At 43.4% G+C, this 22,810-nt stretch overlaps 1 protein-coding gene across 1 annotated transcript; it reads left to right on the top strand.

The window, feature by feature from the left end:
* Nucleotides 1-14,765: 14,765 nt before the first annotated feature.
* LOC307181060 (testis-specific Y-encoded protein 10-like) lies at nucleotides 14,766-17,617 on the top strand. Its single transcript, XM_079911838.1, has 7 exons — nucleotides 14,766-14,903; nucleotides 15,132-15,437; nucleotides 16,045-16,122; nucleotides 16,226-16,337; nucleotides 16,435-16,580; nucleotides 16,695-16,783; nucleotides 17,435-17,617. The coding sequence occupies exons 2-7, from the start codon at nucleotides 15,144-15,146 to the stop codon at nucleotides 17,448-17,450; spliced, it is 735 nt and encodes a 244-aa protein (XP_079767964.1). The 5' UTR covers nucleotides 14,766-14,903; nucleotides 15,132-15,143; the 3' UTR covers nucleotides 17,451-17,617.
* The last annotated feature ends 5,193 nt before the right edge of the window (nucleotides 17,618-22,810 follow it).

The raw sequence follows: 22,810 nt of genomic DNA, 5'->3' as shown, positions 1-22,810 counted from the left end.
TCTGCAGAAGCCCACCGTAAGTGTGAAGTTGGTTAGAGTTTTCTGATAGTGTCTGGGGAACCTATGGTATGTTTGGGGTCTCTTGGAGTGTTACTTGGGGATGTGTCTGTATATACTGTGTCTGGTGTCCATGAGGTGACCTCCTGATTTGAGCCTGGGTCCTATGGGACCTGAGTCTAGATACTTTGGGGAAATGTTAGTGGATATTTGGGGCCATGCTAGAGGATCTGGATTCCAGTATGTAGGTCTTGGATCGCTGCGGGGGGGGCGGGGGGGTCTGGGTCTCTTGAGTGGATGTCTGGGCATGTGTGAGTTGAATATGGGAACCCCAGAGGAGAGTTTGGGTGCTTGACGTGATTCTGTGGTCCCTGAGTCGAGTCTGTTTCCCCTGACCTGAGTGAGGTTCCTTGAGGATGGTTCAGTCCCATTAGGTAGGTTGTGGGCCCCCTGTACTTTACCCTGAGTTGGGGCTTAGACTCCTATGGTGTATTTTGAGTTCCCAAGTATGTTGCCTGGGGTGCTTGAGGTGAGTCTGAATTCATGAAGTGGATATTATTGCGCTTAAAGAGGTTTGCGTATCTGAGGTGATTCTAGGCTACCTGTTGGGGGTTCCCAGGACTGTGTGTAGGCCTGCCTGAGTGGTATGTTTGTATGAAACAAACATACTCTGAAACACGTCTTGGACCTGTAGGTGGATCTGAGTGTTCTTTTGAGTATCTGAGGACACGGCTGTTGTCTGGAGATGCCTGAGCTTAACCCAACTCATTCCTATGAATTAGGTTTAGGATCCCTGAGGTGTATGTATGGCAATGAATATGGGTCACCTGAGATTATTCTGTGATACCCCCTGATGCATTTGGTTTGTCTGAAGTGTGTCTGGGTCTCCAGAGCTGAGCCAAGTTCCTTTGAAATTGATCTGCAGTCTGCTGAGGTGGTTCTGGCAATTCTGAGGTGGATTTGGGGACTATTCAAACTGAATCTGCCTCTCGAGCTTGGGCCTGGGATTTCCAAAGGTGAGCCTGAATGTTCTGAGTTGACTTTGGATCAACTGAGGTGTTTCTAGGCTTTCAATATGTTGTCTGTGGAAGTCTGTGTCATTGAGATGGATTAGGACTGGCCAATATCAGTTTGGGGTCCCTGAGGTGTGTCTGGGGTCCTCTGGAGTATTTTCTGGGGATGCATGTACTAAGTCTGGTGCCCGTGAACTGATGTCAGCTTTTGTAATCAGAGTGTGGGTCCTGTGGACAGAGCCTGGGTTGAATTTGGGTCTGTTTGAGGTGAGTCTGTGTTTAGCCATATATGTCTTAGTGCTCCTAGGGTGGGTCTGGGGACCTCATAGATTGATATCTGGGAGTGTGTGAATTGAATCTTGGTCCCTTGATGTAATCTGGGGTCTCTAGAGGTGTGTTAGGATGCTTGAGAAACCTCTGGTTTCCTTGAGTTGAATCTATGTCCTCCAAACCGAGTTTTGGTATCCTGAGGATGGCTTGATTCCTTTAAGTAGGTTGCGAGCCCCATATCTTTTACCCGGTGAACTTGCAGTATGTTTCTGATTTCCAGGTCTGTTGCTGAGGAATGCCTAAACTGAGTCTGGATTCCTGAAGTTAGTCTTCTTTGCTCTGAAGTGGATCTGGATCTGAGGTACTTCTTGTGGATTTAGAGCCACTTGATTATGGGTCACTTGAAATAGATTTGGTTTCTCCTAGCTGGGTCCGATGTCTGCAGAACTGGGCCAGTGTACCTTGAAGTGGGTTTGAAGTTCCCCTACGTGTCATAACATAAATATATATAGTATAAATAATAAAATATATATGTGTATAATTATATATAAAATTATGTAATTATCTGTAAAACATATATTTTTATATAAACCTTATGATAACCATAAAGCAAACATCTACAGTAGATACACAAAAGATAAAGAATGGAATCAGAGCACACTAATCCAGAAAATCATCAGTTTACAAAGGAAAGCAGCAAGAGAGGAAGAAAGGAACAGTGAAAGTACAAAACAGCCAGAAAATAATAGGACAGCATTGGTAAGTCTTTACCTATCAGTAATTAATCTAAGTGTAAATGGATTGGATCATCCAGCGAAAAGACATAGAGTGGCTGGTTGGATAATAAAACAACCAACTACATGCTGCCTACAGGAGACTCACTTTACCTGTAAGGACACACATAGGCTCAAAGTAAAAGTATAGAAAAAGACATTCAATGGAAACCAAATGAAAACAGGGTAGCTATAGTTATATCAAACAACATCAACTTTAGCCAAAACATTAATGAAACAAAGATGATCATAATTTAGCCCGGCGGTCCCCAACATTTTTGGCAGCAGGGACTGGTTTCATGGAAGACAATTCTTCCACGGAGTGGGAAAAATTGCGGGGGGTGGGGGTGGGGGCGGGTTGGAGGGGATGGTTCGGGCTGTAATGCGAGCGATTGCGAACAACGGGGAGCGGCAGACGAAGCTTAATTCCCTCCCCTGCCGCTCGCCTCCTGCTGCGCAGCCCAGTTCCTAACAGTACTGGTCCGTGGCCCAGGGGTTGGGGACCCCTGTCTTAGACCACCTGAATATATCAAGTAAGTACTAACAGATCTGAAGGGAGAAAAACACATATTACAGTGATAGTAGGGGACTCCAGTACCTCATTTTCAACAGTAATAGATCATCCAGGCAGAACTTCAAGAGCGAAACATTGGATTTGAGCTATACCTCAAACAAATGGACCTAACAGACATTTTTCAGAACATTCCATCCAACAACAGCAGAATACACATTCTTCTCCAGCACACACAGAACATCCTCCAGGACAGACCATGTGATGGGCCACAAAACAAGTTTTAACAAATGTAAGAAGATTAATATCATACCAAGAATCTCTTCTGACCATAATGGTATGAAACTAGAAATGAATAACAGAAGAAAAGTTCGAAAATTCACAAACATGTGGAAATGAAGCGACACGTTTCTGAACAAACAGTGAGTCATAGAAGAAATTTAAATATCTTGAAACAAATGAAAATGGAAACATATATCAAAACCAATGGGGTACTGAAAAAGCGGTTCTAAGAGGCAAGTTTATTGCAATAAATGCCAACATTATGAAAAAAGAAAGAGCTCAAATAAACAAACACCTCAAGGAAATAAGTACAAATTAAGACCAAAATTTCTTAAAAAGGGTGGATATAACAAAGAGTAGAAATGAAATAGAAATGAAATAGAGACCAGAAAAAAAAAGAAAAGATCAAAGAACCTAACAGCTAGATTTTCAAAACGATAAACAAAATTGAGAGGCCTTTAGCTGGGCTAACTAAGAATAAAACAGAAAAGACTCAAATAAATAAAATCGGAAAAGAGAAAACATCACAATTGATACCACAGAAATACAAAGATCCTAAGAGACTAATGTGAACAATTTTATGACAACAAATTGATAAATTCTGAGAACATACAACCTACCAAGGCTGAATAATGAAGAAATAGAATATCTGAACAGACGAATAACAGGCAAGGAGATTGAATCAGTAATCAAAAGCCTCCTAACGCAAAAAAGCCCACGGCCACATGGTTTCACTGATAAATTCTACTAGATATTTAAAGAATTAATGCCAGTCCTTTTCAAACTCATTCCAGAAATTGAAGAACAAGAAGTACTCCTAAACTCATCTCATGAGGCTACTACTCTGATACCAAAGCCAGATAAGGACACTACAAACAAAAGAATACTATAGACCCATATACCTGATGAAGATAGACGCAATATTTCTCAAAATATTAACAAATGGAATTCAATAGCTCATTAAAAGAATCATTCACCACGATCAGGTGGAAATTATCCCTGGGATGCAAGGATGCTTCAAAACATACAAATCAGGAAGTATGACACACCGCATTATTAATGAAAGATAAAAGTAATGTAATCATCTCAATAGATGGAGAAAAGGCACTTGACAAAATATAATGTCTTTTCATGATAAACATACCTAATAAACCGGGTACAGAAGGTATATACTTCAACACAATAAAGACCATAGACAAACGCAGAGATAACATCATACTCTAAGCAGAAAGGGTAAAATCTCACCACTCCTATTCCACATTGTACATCAAGTCCTAGCTAGGACAGGTGGGCAAGAAAAAGGAATTAAAGGCATCCAATTTAAAAGGAAGAAGCAAAATTATCTTTGTTTGCAGGTGATTTGATATTACATGTAGAAAACCCTGTGGAGTCCACCACCAATTGCTAAAACTAATCAACAAGGTCATTAAAGTTGCAAGGTACAAAATTTACATATAACTGCATATTTGTACACTAACAACAAAACATCTGAAAAAAATAACATAGTCCAATTACAAAAAGCATCAAAATAATAAAACACTTAGAAATAAATTTCATGCAGGAGGTGAAAGATCTGTACATTAAAACAAAAAGGCTTTGATGAAGTTAGGAAAAACATGGAAAAATATCCCATATTCTTAGATCAGAATAACTAATTGAATTTCCCATACTATCCAAAGCCATTTATAGACTGAATGAAATCCCTATCAAATTTCCAATGGCTTTAAATTTTTTTTTTGCCACACCATGCGGTGTGCGGGAGCTTATTTCCCCGACCAGGGATTCAACCTGTGCCCCCCTGCAGTGGAAGTACGGAGTCTTAACCACTGGACCGCCAGGGAGGTTCCTCTGATGTCTTTTATTATAGAAATAGAAAAAGCAATTCTAAAATTTTTACAGAAGAACAGAAACCCTGAGTAGCCAAAGCAATCCTGAGAAAGAAGAACAAAGCTGGAGGCATCACACTTCCTGATTCCAAAGTATCACAGAGCTAGCGTAATCAGAAGAGTATAATACTGGCATAAAAGCAGACACCTAGATCAGTGGAACAGAATCAAGAACCCAGAAATAAATCTCCCAACTAATATTTGACAGGGGAACCAAAATGCTGAATGGGGAAAGAATGGTCTTTTCAATAAATGGTGTTGGGAAAACTGATAACCACAAGGAGAAAAATGAAATTTTACTCCTATCTTACACTATTCACAGAAATTAACTTGAAATGAATTACAGATTTAAGTAAGTCTATAAGAACTGGGACGATAAAACTCTTAGATGGAAATATAGGGGAAACACCTCCTTGATATTGGTGTTGGCAATAATTGTTTTGTATATGACACCAAAAGCACAGTCAACAAAAGCAGAACTTAACAAACTGGATCACATTAAACTAAAAAGCTTCTGCACAGCAAAAGAAACAACAAATGAAACGGCCATGTATGGAATGAGAGAAGATATCTGTAAGTCATACAACTAATAAGGGGTTAACATACAAGGTATGTGAAGAACTCATATAACTCAATGCCAAAAACAAGTAAACAAACAATGTGATTAAAAACTGGGCAGAGGAACTAAATAGGAATTTTTCCCAAGAAGACATAAGATGGCCAACAAGAGCGTGTAAAGATGTTCAACACTGGTAATCATCATCAAAATGCAAAACAGAACTACAATGAGCGATTACTGCATACTTGTTAGGATGGCTATAATATCATCAAAAAGACAAGAGATAGCAAGTAATGGAGAGTGTGTGGAGGAAGGGAGACCTCCTACACTGTTGGTGGGAATGTAAGTTGGTGTAACCACTATGGACAACAGTATGAAGGTTCCTCAAAAAATTAGAAATAGAGCTACCATATGATCCAGCAACTGAGCTTCTATGGATATATGGAAAGAAAATACAAAGCAATATCTCCAACAGTCAAGATATAGAAACAAGAGTCGAGATACAGAAACAGAAATTTCCCTGGAGGTCCAGTGATTAGGCCTCCGCGCTTCAAGAGCATTCAGTCCCTGATTGGGGAACTAGTATCTTGCATGCTGCACGATGCAACCAAAAAACAAAAAAGAGAGAGAGAGAGAGGTGGAAACAATCTATGCCCATTCATGGGATGAATGGATGAAGAAAACGCTGCATCTTTACCCATTCATCATGTTATCTATCTATCTATACAGTGTAGTATTATTCAGTCGTGAGGGAGAAAGAAATTCTGCCATTTGGCAAGGCAACATGGATGAACCACAAGGGTATTATCCTAATTAAGTCAGGCAGAGAAAGCAAAATACCGTAACTGCTTATACAGGGAAACTAGAAAAACGGAACTCATAGAAACAGATAGGGTTGTAGTTACTAGGGGCTTAGGGAGTGGGGAAAATGGGCAAATGTTGGTCAAAGGGTACAGACTTCCAGTTATAACATGAATTAGCTGTGGCAGGATCAAGATACAGCATGGTTACTGTAATTAATACCGTATTGTGCATTTGAAACTTGCTAAGAGAGTAGGTCATAACTGTTCTTACCACAGAAAGAAATGGTTAACTATGTGACATGATGGAGGAGTTAGCTAACTCTTTGTTGGGAATCATCTCTAGCATATGTGTATTAAATGAACACATTGTACACTTTATTTATTGTTATATGCCAAACAATCTCAATAATGCAGAAAATATAAACTGTTTGTCAAGTAAGTCCAAAGATTTAATATCTGAATGGTTGGTTTTTGGAGATTTATTTTGTTCCTTTGAATAGGCCATGCTTTCCTGTTGTATTGTTTTTGTTTGTTTGTTTGTTTTTTGTCTTGGTTTTTTATCTCTGTTTTGAAAATCTGGCATTTGTAATAAACATTGCAGTCTGGGTTGCTGCAGGAGAAGACATTTACTAACTATTACGGAGAGAAGATTTGGGTCTTCTCAGGCCTTTTCTGGGTATGTGCCTCTGTAGGCTTCCACGTGTAGTTTTTTGTCAATTGTGTCCTATATACATCTACTTTTACATGTCTTATTTTCTAAGAGGCCCAGTCTTGTTTCTCCTAGGGCCTGAGGTGTTCCATTATATTCCTGTTCCCGTAATCTCTCGTACTCAGCCATTTGCAGGTCTTTACTATTCCGGCAGTTTTCACATGCTGTGGCACCTGCCATTGTTCAGTGGCCTCCAACCTATGTCCAAACCATGCTTCCAAAACTTTCTGAGCTTTCAGTCAGTAAGGACAGAAACCAACCCTTTGGCTACCATCAGTCCATAAAACGGCAAACATTTGGTTCTTTTTTTTTTTTCCTTCCATCCTGTAGGAGGAACCAGGGATAGGTTGTTTCTTTCCAACTGCAGGGTTTTGAGACTGGGAGGAGTTGGGACAAGAGCTCTATGGAATTTCTTAAGATCCTGAGTGTGGATTTTTCTGATTGTGCACTTGCTTGGTTGCTGCACATCCTGACTGGTTTCCAGAGCTCCCACAAAGGTATTTGAATTAATATATTACTGGTGAGTTGGTGTTGGAATGCGGGATGGGATCCTGGAGCTTCCTAGTTTGCCATATTGATATCACCTCAGTCCTTGAATATTTTTCTGTTACCTTTAAAAATAATTAAAAACCCAGTATAAAACTTCATGACCACTGCTGGGGGAAGAGGGGGCGCTGAGAATTTCTCACAGGGTTATATTGAGTAAGTATCTCCTTCTCTGCCCTTATGATGCTTCCCCCTCTCTTGTTTTTTTTTACTTTCTTTTAACTGGCTCTCTTTAAATACCTTGGATACCACATGCTTTCTTTCCTCTCAACAAGTTATTTAAAGAGTAGTAACTCCCTTCTCAAATTCTGTTTGCTTGATTTTTACTCATCCTTCAGATTTTGATTCAAGCGTAAGTTTAATACCCATAGTTTTTCCATAGTTCATTATTATAGCATTGTGCTCCTCTTGTTTGTGAGTGGCCATTTTTACAAATTTATTACTTTAAAATGTTTCTGAGTGTTATTGTAAAGCTGAATTGATAAGAGTAGTTCCTTGCACAGGGTACGAAATAAAGGGAGAAATACAATGGGGAGCACTGGAAGTGTCAGAAAAGGCTACTTATTGAGACTTAAATGTCTGACTCAGCTGGAAGGTATGAGATTTTGCCCTATTTCATTTCTTCTTTGGAATAGAGAAAGCATCTTTCAGTCATCTCGAGGATGAATGTCAAGTACAAAATTTTCCAAGTAGATAGAAGGAACTCAGATTTCTGATAAAATCATAAAGCTGACTTAGCTGCTACCTCATGACTCATATGATATGAAATATAAATTTATTCTTATATAATGGATTTTATACTGGATTGGCCAGCAGAAATTCACCTTAAATGACATACTCTTCCCCTAAATTGAAAACTCAATTAGGGTAAAAGCTTCTTTCCTCATGTTTATGTGTTCCGTATATAGCACATTCTATGTGAGGACTTTGGCAAACAATGATTGAATAGTTTCTCTTTGCCCCAGACTGCCATCATAGCAAAGTGAATTTAGGTCTTGAGATAATTTTCTACAAATTTATACGATAAGTGTTCCTGAGTTGAGAGTGATGAGTAAGTAGGTATGGGCATGTGAATAAGTGTATAAGTAAAATATGGTATCATTTGTGTATTCATATCTGTAAATTATTTAAACTATAATCAATCAGTATTTCATTAACTTCTATGTCAGGTCATATAGGCCTACCTAATTCCTTTACTTAATAAGTAGTGTGTAGTAGGTAAAGAAAGCCACGTGGTAATGCCCAAATAGATCATAATTTTTTCATGGTGTGGAACTGGGATATTGCTTGGCCCATTCCAAAAATGAAAGTTAATATTGAGATAGATAAAAATTTTAATTTAAAAATATTTAACTTCATTAAATTTCTTACGTATAACATTTCTAGTTGATTACTTGTGATAGAAGGAAGGTAGCTATCTCACTAGTAGTTATTGTGATGTCAGACATTCTGTACTCTGTAATCTCAGTCTCAACCTTGAGAGCTATTCTACTAGAATCCTCTCTTGCATTCACATACACGTGAGCCAACATGAAAGCTCCACTTTGCTTCTACCAGTTTTGGGGATTGTTTTTTCACTGATGTGGTAGTAAGTAATAGATACCTGGGATTTTTCTCCTCTTTTTTGTCTTAGTACTGGGGAAGATACTTTTGTTTTTCTTTAACCTCTTAAAATATCTTCTGTTTTTCTCATTATTTTTTTAATCTCATTTCCTATTTCTTATTCATTCTTCTCTTTCACTTAATCTTCCATTTTTGCAACCTTTATCCCTTCTCACTCTTCTCTGTATTCTCCTCTTTTCCCTCTTCATCAAATAAAAAATGTAGGATGACAAATCTCATTAGTCATTCAACAAGATGTTGTTTTTCATGTTATGTTTACCTCTTCCCCTCCTATCTGACCCTTTTAGTACCTAATTCTCAAAAGCAGTGGTTAAGCTCATCGACCCCAATGACTGCCCCACCGTCAGCATCCAGTGACACCCCATGGCTAGTATCCATGGCTGAAACCCGCCAGGGCATTATTATTCATGAGTCGGTGGTGGATCCTCTCCATAGCCAGCTGTCTGACTAAACTTTAAGTATACCTAGAGCCATAAGGGAATCACAGTTATGTTTATTTTTTACATTTGCTTCATTACAATTAACTATATTGGCTTTGGATTTTGATGCATTAAAAGGACTTTTATCTTCTTTGGAAAATATATTAAAAAGGAAGCTTGAAGTTCTAAAACTCAAATTGTATTCAGTGTGTAATGTAGAACTTCAGTTTACAGGGATACAAAGTAGAAATTTGTTGGATTATATTACTAAGTAAGTAAAAGACCTTATACTGGCAGACATTTTGGCTTACATGGATGTTTTTCTCACTCTAATTTTATTATGTTCTTTATTTTTCTTTTCCCTTAGGAAACACTTAAACTCTGACATTTCAGGAGCCACGGACCAAGAAGGTATCTTACATGGCTATAGACTGGAAAAGATCAAGTCAAAGGAGACACAGCGGTGGTCATCCTGCGATACCCTATCAGGAGGGAAGAAATACTGCTTTCTCACACTTATAACATCTTCTGGAAGAGCTGTTATAACTGTTCATACAGACACTGCAGGGTATACCAATATCAGAGTAAGCCACAAAAGTTATGGTCTGTTGTATCATAAATGTAGTTTAGAAATTAATATAAAAAAGCAAATGAAGCAGAAAATAAAATGGAAACTTTAAAAACTATTAATAATTAAATCCATATTACTCCACTTTACAGGGAGAAACAACTGAGTCCTTAAGGAAGTAAAGTAACTATCAATGGTTACAATTATTCTGTGTTCTATTATTCTGTTTAGCAAGGATTTGGGAACAGCTACAAATTCCAAGAGTGTATAACATAAGTGTATATGAGATGAGATGGAAGCAAAGAAGTGAGGGTATTTCGGGAATTTTATGTAATTAAAAAAATTGAAAGATATACTGTAAAAATCTTAGGAAGCTATGGTATAAAATACGTAAGAGACATAATAACCCATATCTCACAATCCTTCCTATATCTGTTCCTTCAGACCCCGGTAACTCTGGGAACAGTACCAAGAAGCTGTCAGTTAAGCTGGTGGACCTCTCATTCTGCCACCATCAACATACCCACCCGACTAAAAGTAACAATTTTTGCATCTAGAGTCATCCAGAAGACTGCTGGGTACTTACTGTATAAGGGCAGTTACTTTGGGGGGACATATAAAAATGTGTGTAAAATTCTATGAAATATATGTACACTTTCATTTATGCAAGATGAATAAATTCTGCATATATGCTGTACAACATACTGTATACAGATTGACAAATCTTATACAATACAGTTAAAAATTTAAGAGGGTAGATGTCACGTTAAACGATACATAAAAGTTTAATGTAAAATAGATAACTAATAAGAACCTGCTGTATAAAAAATAAATTAAATTTAATTTAAAAAAAAGAAAGTGTTTTCCACTGCAATTCACAGATGTAATCTTTATGAGGGTTACATAATCATATAGATATATGTAAACATATATCATCACTATGAAAAAGAAGATGCATAGAGATATTTACTCTTCAGATCAAAAAGAAAGCTGGATGGTACTTAGTGACCACCTAGAGAGGTCGGATAGGGAGGGTGGGAGGGATACATAAGAGGGAGGGGATATGGAGATATATGTATATGTATAGCTGATTCACTTTGTTAAACAGCAGAAACTAACACACCACTATAAAGCAATTATACTCCAATAAAGATGTTTTTAAAAAAAGAAAAAGAAAATAAAATAAAGCTGGAATATTTTCATTGAGAAGTAGAGAACTTACTAAAAATAATCTTTGAAACTATGGAAAGAACAGGAGGTTACGATTCTTGGATTGTAGCAAAATGAACAAAGGAAAAATGTTAAGCGTTGAGATCAGGGGGTAACAACATAAAGCCCTTGGCCTTTACTCTGAGTGTCATTCTGCCTGCTTGGATGAGAACAAATGCTGGGATAAGGATGGGTGAGAAGGAAGCAGGAATGATGGCTTGAACCAGACTAAAAGCAGTAGAGGTAGTCTGCCTAGAAATACCCAGCTAAGGGGATAATAAGTGACATCCAAATAAAGTTGCTGAATATGTAGTTTACGTTTCATAATGTTCTCTAAATTCCCTCTACTATTTTCCTCTTTTAATCAGCGTTATGGTTATTTGTACCTAAGTGGTTTAATGGACCTCCTTGAAATAGGCACATGTTTGTCATGTCATTTGGAATTTATATGTGGTAGAAAAGAAGATAAACCTTATATATTTTAATGCCCTTATAAACAATGTTAAGCATATACATAATGTATAAATATGTATCTTATAATTCACTTATATTATATACCTATATGTAATGTGGATATGTTTCTTATGTATTTAATATATGCCTATCTATCTCATATATATATGGGTTATCTTTGTTGCCTTATTCAGATACAGCAGGGTAGTCCTGTTCTCTGTCCCTTTGGCAACCACTGGGAGCTGGTAGGCCTGGTCAGTGAGTCCTCGGTGGCCTGTTATGACCCAGTTCTTGTGACCAAGACAGCCCCCTGCCTATCTTGGATGAGATGGCTAATCAAGGCACCCCAGAAGCCACTGGATCCTATTTTTTCTCTACCCTGCAGTTTTTCTCCTGGGGTAGGACGTGGTATACAAGACAGGCTTAGCCTGAACAGGGCCTCTACCATTTTGACCTCCCATGGATTCTCTGAACAGTCGTGGAGGAGAAGATTAGGTACCTTCCCACTGAACAGACAGCGCTGAAATCCTCCTCTAGTACTTTTTGGGTCAAATAATGGAGACTCTTTTCCTGGCAGCACACAGTTACGCCTTCAAAGCAGTCAGCTCTCCTCCGCTAGCACATTCCCAATGGTACAATCTTGGACCTCTCCTCTTGCCACATCATGGGATCCTTCTCATACAGCTATGCCCTGGAGTACCCCAGTGGCTGATATTTCTGATCCTTCTGTTCTGTCTGGACCTCAGAACACTCCAACACCTGATATACCTACACCCTGGAACCTTCCTCACAGAGACGCAATGAAATGTAAGTATCAAACTATGACAGATTCACTAAGATCCTGGGTTAAACCTTTAGGTGGTATAACTGGGCTTCATACTCCACCGTTAGGTAATGTTGAAGGATCAGATGTTCTGTTTTCAAGTGACATAGATGGATCAAAAGTTCATTCTGAGATTAATACTGTTCAGTCTCAAGTTCAGTCTACTAAGGCTCCTTTCCATGGTCAACTTCTAGCTAGACCCTGGCTAGAAATTACACCTGCTGTTGGACCTTGGACCCATTTTGTGCCTGATAAAACAGGAATAGTTATGCAAATTCAATCTAGTGAGGAGAGTGTTAGAAGCCAAATACATCATGTAGCTGATAGAGTTGATGCTGTTGTTAAACCAGTAACTTATAACTTGCAACCATGGGTCCCTTTAATTGTTAATAAAATTGGATTCTGGGCTCATTCCATACTATATGAAGAGAGATCCCAATATCCTATGGTAACCGATACCTTGGAACCCTGGTTTCAGCCTGTCTTAAATATAGTTAGATCCCAAGGACCTATAGAAAAGACAGAAGAATACAGGCTTCTCCCTGAATCTAAGTCAACTCAATTTTGGACTGCATCAACTCTTAACAGGAACTTTACTTGAGCTCCATCTGCAGTCAATACAATTACATCTTTGGCCCAGTATAAGACAAGGACGATCAGATCCTTAAGTCAAGTGGGTAGAAGGAGTCCATTGAATAAACATGACACTGTATAGTCAAACCCCAGATGCACCCTAAAGATACAACATGGCTTTTGGTTCATACAGTTACTAAGGTAAATGATCCTTTAATCCACTCTAAAGTTGGTACAATCAGACCGTGGCCTCAGCCTGAAGCCGACATTGTCCAAACTTGGACCCAGTCAGGAACGCAATCAGCAAGACCTTTGACTCAATTAAAAGCCGATACAACCAAACCATGGTTACAGACTAAAGGAAGCAGACACTGGATTCAGACTAAATTCCAAATTGCCAGACCCAGAACTCAGACTGAAGAAGGTAAAGATAGACATTGGATTCAGCCAGAAGCAGATGCAATCAAATATTGGACCCACACTGAAACTGAAACAATCAGACCCTGGAACCATCCTGAAGCTGGTACAGCGAGATCTTGGTTCTGGACAAAACCTGATCAAATGGGAGAGAGGACCCAGGCAGACTTTAAAACATCCACTCTTGGACTCAGCCTGAAGTTGACGTGGTTAGACCATGGATTCAGTCTGAAGCTGGTAGTATCCAACAATGGACAAAGCCTGAATCATCTACATTCAGACTCATGACACAGTCTAAAGTTAATACAGTCACAGCATGGACTAGGCGTGAAGCTGATGCTGTCAGACTCTGGTTGCAAACACAAACTGATAAAATCAGAACCTGGAGCCAACCTGAATCTCCGACAATCATTTCTTGGTCTGAGCCTGAATCTGATAGAGTCAGACCTTGGTTGAATACTCAAATGGATGGATACGTGCAAACCTTGGATTGAGACAGAATTTGAAACAGCCCACTCCTGGGCCCAATCTGAAGGTGATCTAGCCAGATCCTGGACTCAGTTTGAAGCTGAAAATGTCAAACACTGGTTCCAGACTCAAATGGAGACAGTCACACTGTGGACAGAGCCAGTAATCAAAACATCCCACCACTGGATACAGTCCACAAAGGAAAATAGTCAAGCCCTGGAACCAACCTGATAAGGTGGAAACTTGGATACAACATGATGCTTTTACGGTCAGAGGGGAGACAGACACTCAGATGGAGCTCTTCACTGCATGGCTTTTCTGCTCTTGAGCAAAGGAATTCAAGTCTAGCAAAGAGCTGGGTTTGCCGGACACTCCCCTCTCATGCCACAGAGCTTCCGGCTCTCGGTTCCCTGGAAGAAAAGTATCTAGCAACTTCGGCCACCATGCATTTCCTTGTACATTTTCTGAGAGCTCCCAGTGCCTAAAGGTCCCGAGGCAAACCGGATTCTGATTTTCTGATTTTGGAGCGGGAACACCTGGCTCCAACTGGCACAGGCCACATAGGTATCACAGGCACCCAGGCACCCCAGACGCAAGGCCGGAGGCCTCCCTGGAGGCGAGCTCCTTGTGGAACCTGGGCTGCTAAGTCCGGGGGACGGAAGGGGTGTTTTGGCGGACCCGGCAATCCCGGAGACCGGCCTGTTTCCACAGGGCGAGGGGCGAGGCAGCCGAGGGTGACGCCCACTGTCCTCGCCCTGATTGGTCGTGATGGGGCCGAGCGGCCTGGGCGTGGCTTGGAGCTGCTTCCTGCCACATGGACACGCATGCCTGGTGGCCAATGCTCCTGCGCATGCGTTTCAGCACTCTTCACCGCAGAGGATCCTGGGAACGGTTCAGCCCGCAGCGAAGCGTGATTGTAGTTGCTGGGAGTGCGTGGTGCTCGGCCCACGTGCTGAGCTTCCAACTGCCGCACCTTCGCCGCTGCCCCAGCTCCGAGCCAGGTCCGCATGGGCAGTGAGGCGGGACCCGGGGTCGTCCTAGGTGTGGGAGGGGGTCCTCAGGAAGCAGGGGCCCGCGGGTCACCAGGTGTGGTGCGGGAGGTGGGTAGGGTGCTGGCCCTAGCTGATGGGTGGGGCGAGGAGGCCGCCATCTTTATCGGGGAGGTGGTGCGGCAATGCGCGGCCTTGTTGGAGGGAGAGGTGGCGCGGATCATGGAGGTGTTTTGGCAGCCTGTGGAGGACATGATGGAAGAGGTGGAGGTGGTGGCGGAGAAGCAGCAGCAGCAGGTGGTGGCGGAAGAGCAGGAGGAGAAGCCTCAGGAGCAGGGGCAGGAAGAGCCAGGGCCTTCCCCGAAGAGCGCGTCGCTGGAGGCGCTGGAGGCGTTGAAGGTCTTGCAGTTACAGCTGGAGCCTGTGAATGCGGAGTGCAGCCGACAACTCTTTCGTCTCAAGGTCACAACACTTATGAGGCGGAAGCCTTATCTGGAACACAGAAGCACCATCATCCAGAGCATCCCTGGCTTCTGGGTCAAAGTTGTATCCTTAATTTTGTATTTGAGAGACCACGTTGTGGCCGGGCTAGTGCAAGGGGTACCTAACATAGCGGGCCGTTTGGGTACCAAAATGTATCCGTTGGATTGTGCATTGTGGGCACACTCAGGGAAATGTGATCCTGAAATTGTGGGGGCATGCTGATTTTCTGCATAGCAGGAAGTAAGACTAGGGCTTTAGTTGCAGAGGTCCAAAAAGGTATTGTCATTAGTGCCAGGGCCTCTTGAGACAAAAGAGTTGTCTTGTGCACAGGTTCTTCTTGGAATAACCATCAGGGAAAACGGAGGTGAGAGTGGGGAGTTATGAAAGCGCATCCTAGTTAGAGCCAGGAGTGTTTGCTGTGCGGAAGTAAGCTTGTTCTGTCCAGATGGAGATCAGGGCCTCCCTCTCAGAATTGGAGGCTCCCTGTTTTAGTGCACAGATATGCACACCCCGAGGGGCTCATTGTTCCTTCATGCAGTCTGTATTGAAGAAATAGGACTAGATGCTAGTGGGGCCTTGAGATCAGACACTCCCAGGCCGCTGTCCAGGCTCGCTCTGTTCTCCCAGCCCTTTCACCTCCGGCATCTAGAGGCTCCTTGACGTAAAGCAGTTTGTGAACCACCCCCGGATGTCGGCCATGATTAGCACCCAAGATAAAGACATGCTTAGCTACATGACCAACTTGAAGGTCAGGCAGGGGAGGAGAGGGGAAATGATTTATCCCGGAAAGCAGGAAAGAGCAGGTGTGCTGGAGAGAGATTTCACCCTCCGCCTCCACTTTGTCCCGACAGGTGGAGGAGCTCGCAGATCCCAGTGATTATCGCAAGATCTTGTTGTTTTTCCGGAAGAACCCCTATTTCCAGAATGAGGTGGTTGTTAAGGAGTATCTCATTGAGGCCACTAGTAAGAGACAGCTCCCTGGATCGTGGGGGAGGGCAGATGGGGTGAGGTGAACTTGAAACGTGATTTAGGCCCTTGTCCCACGCTCCTTTTCCCACAGGATATAGGGCATCTCATCTCGCTCCAATTCAGTGGCACCGTCGTTTTGAAGAGGAGGTGTATAGCCGCAGGCACAACAACAGCGGCCTTAACTTCTTCAACTGGTTCTCTGACCACAGCTGTGTAGGATCTAGCAGGATTGCTGAGGTGGGGTGCCTCTGGGCCTCCTCAGCAATGGCGATGTTGTTCGGCTGGTCGGGGGGAGGGGTGTGGGCCTGGCCTGGCCTGGCCTGTACCGACCAGGCCCCTTTCCCCTACCAGATCATCGGCGAGGACCTGTGGCCCAATCCCCTGCGCTACTACCCGAGGGAGAAAGGCCCCACTGGGACAGGTCACCGAGAGGAGGACAGGTGGGTAAGGAGCCCAGGGGCTGGGCGCTGAAACGAGTAAGCTGGGTCGTTTATTTCACTCATGGAGGAGTTGAGGCTCAGAGGCATACAGTGACACCAGGGCGTGAGGGCGTCAGGGTGCGACAGCACGTCTGGAAAACTGCAGTGCAGGACTGGTTCTGACTAGGGAAGCTTTAGGCGAGTGAAGCAGCATGAGAGTCAAAGTCACTGAGATTCAAAGGTGCACGTCTCTGAACTGTCATTCCATGGCCATCAACCCCACCCTCAGGCCTCCTGTAATGCCCCCTTAAATTTGGGCTTGGCTTTGGGCTTGCCTCAGGTTCCCCCCACCACCTGGTTTCCACAAAGGTGTGTGAGACCCCTTTGTGCAAAGCCTTACCCCGCTGTCCCATCATTTTTTTCTGTTTTGATCATCACCGTCATCTTTTACTTTTCTTATGCATCTCCTTCACCTGCCACGGCTATTGTGAGAACAGTGGCCATTTTGCATCGATTATGAAGAAAGTTTCTAATATGTGGTTGGAGGAAATGTAAGAGATCACAGGGGATGTGACTCTGTCTCCTGGGCAGGGCCTTAAAAAGTTAAAGCGGTCTTTAGCATCGTTCAGAGAGGTTGGGTTATTATGTGTGTGCCTGTGTGTGTTTTCAAAGGCACTCCCGATCTTGAGATGCGTGTGATGGAGCATCGCCCTTGACCTAAGAAGCTGCTTTGGGTGAAGGCGAACGGTCAACGTGGTTGTCGTGCACACGAAGAAACGAAGAGAGGTCTGGTGGTGAGACGTACAGAGAGGGAGACACCAGTAAACCTGGAATAAAACCGGAAGATAAATAAGCAGCATCAGTTGTATGTGTTTGTGTGGTGTTTGTGCAGGGGCTCAGGGTAGACACATCAGCCCCAGGCAGGCTTCTCAGTTTGCTGCCTGGGAATTACCAGGCCATGGAGAGTTGTAGAGGTGGGGGGAAATCATACTTTGGGATTGCATCAGAGGATGCAGTTCTGCCTGTGGGATGGGGGTTGGGGAGGAAGGAGAAATAAGAGAAGGACTGGTTAACTGGGGCCTGTCATTTTTCCAAGGGAAATGCGGAAGTTCAAGGAAAGGGCCTGGTGAGCAAGGGCCTGAGATTGAAATGCTGGAAGTTAATTTTGTTGGATAGTGGTCCTCCATGTATCCTCCCTGTTGCATATCATCAGACACTTCAATGGGATACAACGGGGGGAAGCCTTAGCATTTAATTCACTGTTGGACCGGATGCCCTTCTAGTGCATATGAACACAGGGTCTTTTGCTGAGACAATTAGCCTCTCAGGGCTAGGGTTCCAGACAACATCTCAGGACATGGGGTATAAGGTGTATGGAGGACATCTGAGGAGGTGAGGGAGACAGGGGTGGGAAGGCAGTGAGGATGTTAGTGTGCTCTGGCAAAGGTGACCAGGGGAAAAGGTAAGTTTGCTGGGAAACGGCTAAGCAAACAAAAACGGAGTCCCTCACATCTGAGTGAGCTCACGTGAACTCTGTTCTTTTTTCCGGGGGACTCAGTTTGGGTACAAAAGGGCACACGGGGAGAGGGGAGAGGTGGGGGGGAGTGGGGAGTTGGGGATGTTAAACAGGGAAGTGCCAGGCCACCCAGCTGTGTGCTGTCTGTCCCGTGACGGCACAGTGGTTAATATCCCTATTTTCAGACAGGCTTAAGCCCTCTGCCCAAGGCCCGCTTCAGGCCAGGTCCCCAGAAAGTAAACATTTTTCTCATGAACAGTCTGGTAGAGGTGTCCCATCCTCGCTGAATGGCTGGGCACACCGTGTTTCAACCACAAAGGCACTGTCCTTCTTCTGGGGCCTTGCCAGCACTCTGTGCCCCTGAGGCCAATGGGAAGACCTAGAGCATACCGAGCTCACCCAGGAAGTGGTGAGCACTTCGGGTGCTCCTTGCCAAGTGGCTGGCTGCTTCCCAGAAGCACGTCTGTCTCTGGACCAGGCAAAGGATAGACTCTGCCACAAACGGAGCAGGGAATGTTCAATGTTTGTCCCCCCAGTGTTCTCTCTTCCCAGATACAGCGGTTCCAACACAGGCGTCCCTGAGGGTGGCATATTGACAGTACCATTTCCGTCCCACATGTTGAGCTGTTGCTCAACGACTTTTGGTAGAAGAGCCTTCTCCCAAAAGCCCCAGCTCGTTCCAGGACGAGGGTTTGACAATCAAAGTTCATGGAGTCACGGATGTCGCCTTCAAAGTGCACTGAGTTAGATCGCCTGCTCAGTGTCAGGTTTTGTATTTGAACATCTACATCCCAGCTATGCCCCTTCTACAGTGGAGACATCCGAAGGTCTAGAAGGCAAGGCTTGGCCTTTGTCCGCTGCTGTCCCCACAACCACCCCACAGACACTGTGGAAACAGGTCTTCTAAGCTTCTCGCACTGTACACCTCAAGGAACCCTTGGGGCTTCCACATGCTGGTCCCTGTCTTTCCTGGTGCTGGTAAAAATAAACTATGCTCTGATAACCCTGCAGTGGGAGTGGGACAGCATACTGGTGCGTGGTCTTAGGCAACCTCAGACGGGGCTTGTTCTAAGGACTCCAGGATGTTTATCCACATCCAGAACATTTAGTAAGGTCTTGCAAAGGACTTAATCACCAAAACAAAGGTTGGGACAGGCTCCCCCAACACCTAACATCTCCTGCCAGTGCTTAGGTACCAAGGCTATGCTTAGGCCTGACCTGTCCTGGAGTGAAGCTGGGCAGACGTTCATGGATCAGGTAGCGGAACTGTAAACTGTGGACGGTTGACTTGATTGTCATTGTCTGGAGACTTGGCATGATGTGTGCCCCAGAGGCTATAGCTTACTGAGTTTCCTCCTGGGCTACAGAGCTTAGACGTAGGTGTGACCCGGTCTCTTAAGGGCTTTTTCACGTGGGGCCTAATATCTAGGTGCGAGTAGATTGAATGCACAGTTGCACACGTTGCCTGAGGTTTCCTTCCGTTGAACTTCAGGGCATGTGAGGCCCAGCAGATTACTGATCAATCTATGAGCATTCTGGCTCAATCACTCTGAGCCACGTTTGCGTTTCCTGGTGTCTGGACATGTTTGTGTTTTCCTCTGTGTGAATGAAGATGGTGTGTCCGTGTTGTGTTTGCCCATGATCTCACTCTGAGCGTGAGTTGGTGTTCCTTCCTCTGGCTTTGCCCATGCCTTCGTCTCTCTGATCTTCCACCCATGCCTGTGCCCATATGCACGCCTCTAGTGCCATAGCTGTCTCAGTCTGTTCATGTCCCTGTTTCGATACACGTGCTCTGGGGTGCTGTTACTCACTTACTTATTTGTTAAAGTTTGTGTCTCTGAGTTGGTCTGTGCCTGCGTTCCACCCTTTCCTCCATTCCTGCATCAAATGCTTCCACCACCTTGAACTGGGACTTTTTTGTGACTTCCGTTATCTTTGTGAGCAACAAGAAATGCTTTATTGCAGGTGGAGTTAGCAGTGACACACATTTGGAAACAGAGGAATAGGCATGCCCTTGTGGCAAATCACCAACAGACAAGAATATCTTGGTGGAGGTGAGAATATCAATTACGGCCCCCAGAGGGTGATGAGGACATTGAGGGAATGCATTTGCCAGGGAAGCTTCCAGGAGGAGAACGTTTGGGGTTGACTTGTTAGTGTTTTGTAAACACTAGTGCAGGAGTGAAGGAAGATGACTCTTATTCCTCCCCATTTTATTCTTGCGTTGGTCATTAAACCGACATTATGTGGGCACAATTTCTTCATGATTTTTAATAAAGCATCACCCGAACGATAGGAATTGGGGCTAGTCTTCCTGTGAAGAGAAAAGTTGTTAGAGAATCCTTGCCCTCGGTGACCTCCTATGACCCAGTGAGAGGGGGTGCATGAACAAAATACGGGCATACCGAATAGAAACTCGTGGACCAAGCACCTCACCCAGAGGATCAGGTGGTGCTGAAGGAAGGTGAGGGCTTCAGGAAGAGAGAGGTATGAGTAAAGGAAAGTTTGACGTGTAGATTCATGAGTTTTGCCATACCTGAAGAGTGTGAGGGGCATGATTTCTTGAAATACTTGTCCTGCCCCTTTCTCTCCTGTCTCCACCTGGGACTGCAAATACGTAAGCCTCGGATTGCTCAGTGGAGTCTGGCAAATAATCTAGGCTGTTATATTTTCTGCATCATTTTTGTTCTCTTTCTGCTCCTCAGCCAGGATGATTTCAATTAACCTGACTTTAGGTTTTGTGATTCTTCTGCCTGCTCAAACCTTCCTTTGAAGTCTCTACTGAAGGTGTTGATTCACATGCTGTGGTTTTTCAGCCCATAATTCCTATTTGTTTCTGCTTTAAATGTCTCTTTGTTGAGAGTCTCTATTTCGCTAGACCTTGGTCTCCTGGTTTCTTTTAGTTCTTGCTCCATCGTTTCCTTTGTCAGGTGAGCGTGGGTATGACTCTTGATTGAATGTCTGCCTACAGAGTTAAAGTACTTGGTTTCCTCATGCACAGTTTCTATTAATTTGCTTATCTGACCTGTGATGGGGCAAATACACACTTGTTTCATTGCATGCCTTGTAAGTGGTGTTGAAAACTGGAGATTTTGAAGTTTGGAATGCAGTAAATGGGGAGAAGCTTCTTCTCCCTCGTATTCATGTGTGGCTGCTGGTTGTAGTTGATCCTTTCTGTTACTGTGCCGAACTATTTTTCGTTAGACGGCTTTCTTTGCCGTGTGCTGTGTAGCCACTGGTGTTTCTGTTCCACTGCGTGGGTGGACACAACCGATTATTATTTTTTTAAACCGCCGGGGTGCTGGGTCAGGGGGTTTGGGGAGGTAGCAAGGAAACACAAATTTCAAAAACCACTCTCCTGGTCTCTGCAGATTACCTTGGGGCTGGGTGCACAGCTTCATCACCGTATACACCATTTTCATTTTCCCAAGTTTTCCCACCCAGTACACCTGGAGACTAAAGATCAGCCAGAGGTGAAAACTTAGGGTCTCCTCAAATCTCTTCTGAGCCAGTGAATGTGTGTGACCTTGTCTAGCAACACGGGGACGGGCAAATTTCTCCTTTACCCCTGTTGAGGTCCTTTTGGCTCTCCTAATAATTATGTGGACACAAGACAGATTAACAGGAAAAATAAATGAATTTAATTCATGTACACAGAGGTCTCAGAAATGGGACCGCCTGAAGTGACCAAAGCCCGCTGAATGTATCTAGTTTTGGACAAATAAATATTTTTGTACATTCGACAAAACAAAGAAGCCTGTGCTTGCTTGGGTAAGCAGCCTAATGAAGAAGTGTCAGCGTTCATTTATCCAGCTTTCTTAGCCTTGAATTTCCTAACTGTGGTGACAAGGATGCTTTCTAGCCTCCTGCCATAGGGAGGATACCGTCACATGGATTTAGTTCACACTTTGGGGGAAGGCAGGGGGCCAGAGTATTTTTGTTGTGGTTTTCAATCATTTCCCCTCACTGACCGTTTCCCTGGTAGCCTCCGTTCAAAATAATCAACGTGCCGGTGAGGCATATCTTGGGCGGCCCGCTCTGAGCCCCAAGGATTCCCTCCTCTGCAACTTCCCTTGATGTTTCACAAAGAAAAGGCTAAGGTGATGGCCGTGGAGAGCAAAACTCGGTGAGTAGCTCAGTGCTAAGAGATCTGCAAAGGGAGAAAAGAACATAGGTTAGAATGAGGATGAAGAAAAACAGAAAAGAACAAATCAAATCAAAGTACATTTCCCCAAACCCTACCGAAACAGTTCCCCAGTCCTGGGAAGACATCAGTCCAATAAAACGGCTTTGCTTCATTTATGTGATGAAAGCATTTCCTTCACTTTTAATAAGTTGGAGACTATTTTTCCCATTTGATTTACGTAGAAGCAGGTATTTTCCACCGATGATTGCATAAGTTCATCCTCGCGGAGCAGTCAGGATGTCCAGAGCAAGTCCATTTTGGAGCACCACTGATGCTAGGCTGTTAACTTCTGACTGAAGTATTTTCACACTTTGCATAGGGGAACTGAACTCTTGTTCCACTACCA

This window comes from Stenella coeruleoalba (assembly GCF_951394435.1).
Source record: "Stenella coeruleoalba genome assembly, chromosome: Y".
Lineage (NCBI taxonomy): Eukaryota > Metazoa > Chordata > Mammalia > Artiodactyla > Delphinidae > Stenella > Stenella coeruleoalba.
Note: the sequence above shows the minus strand (reverse complement) of the source record. Positions and strands in the feature narration are given on the sequence as shown.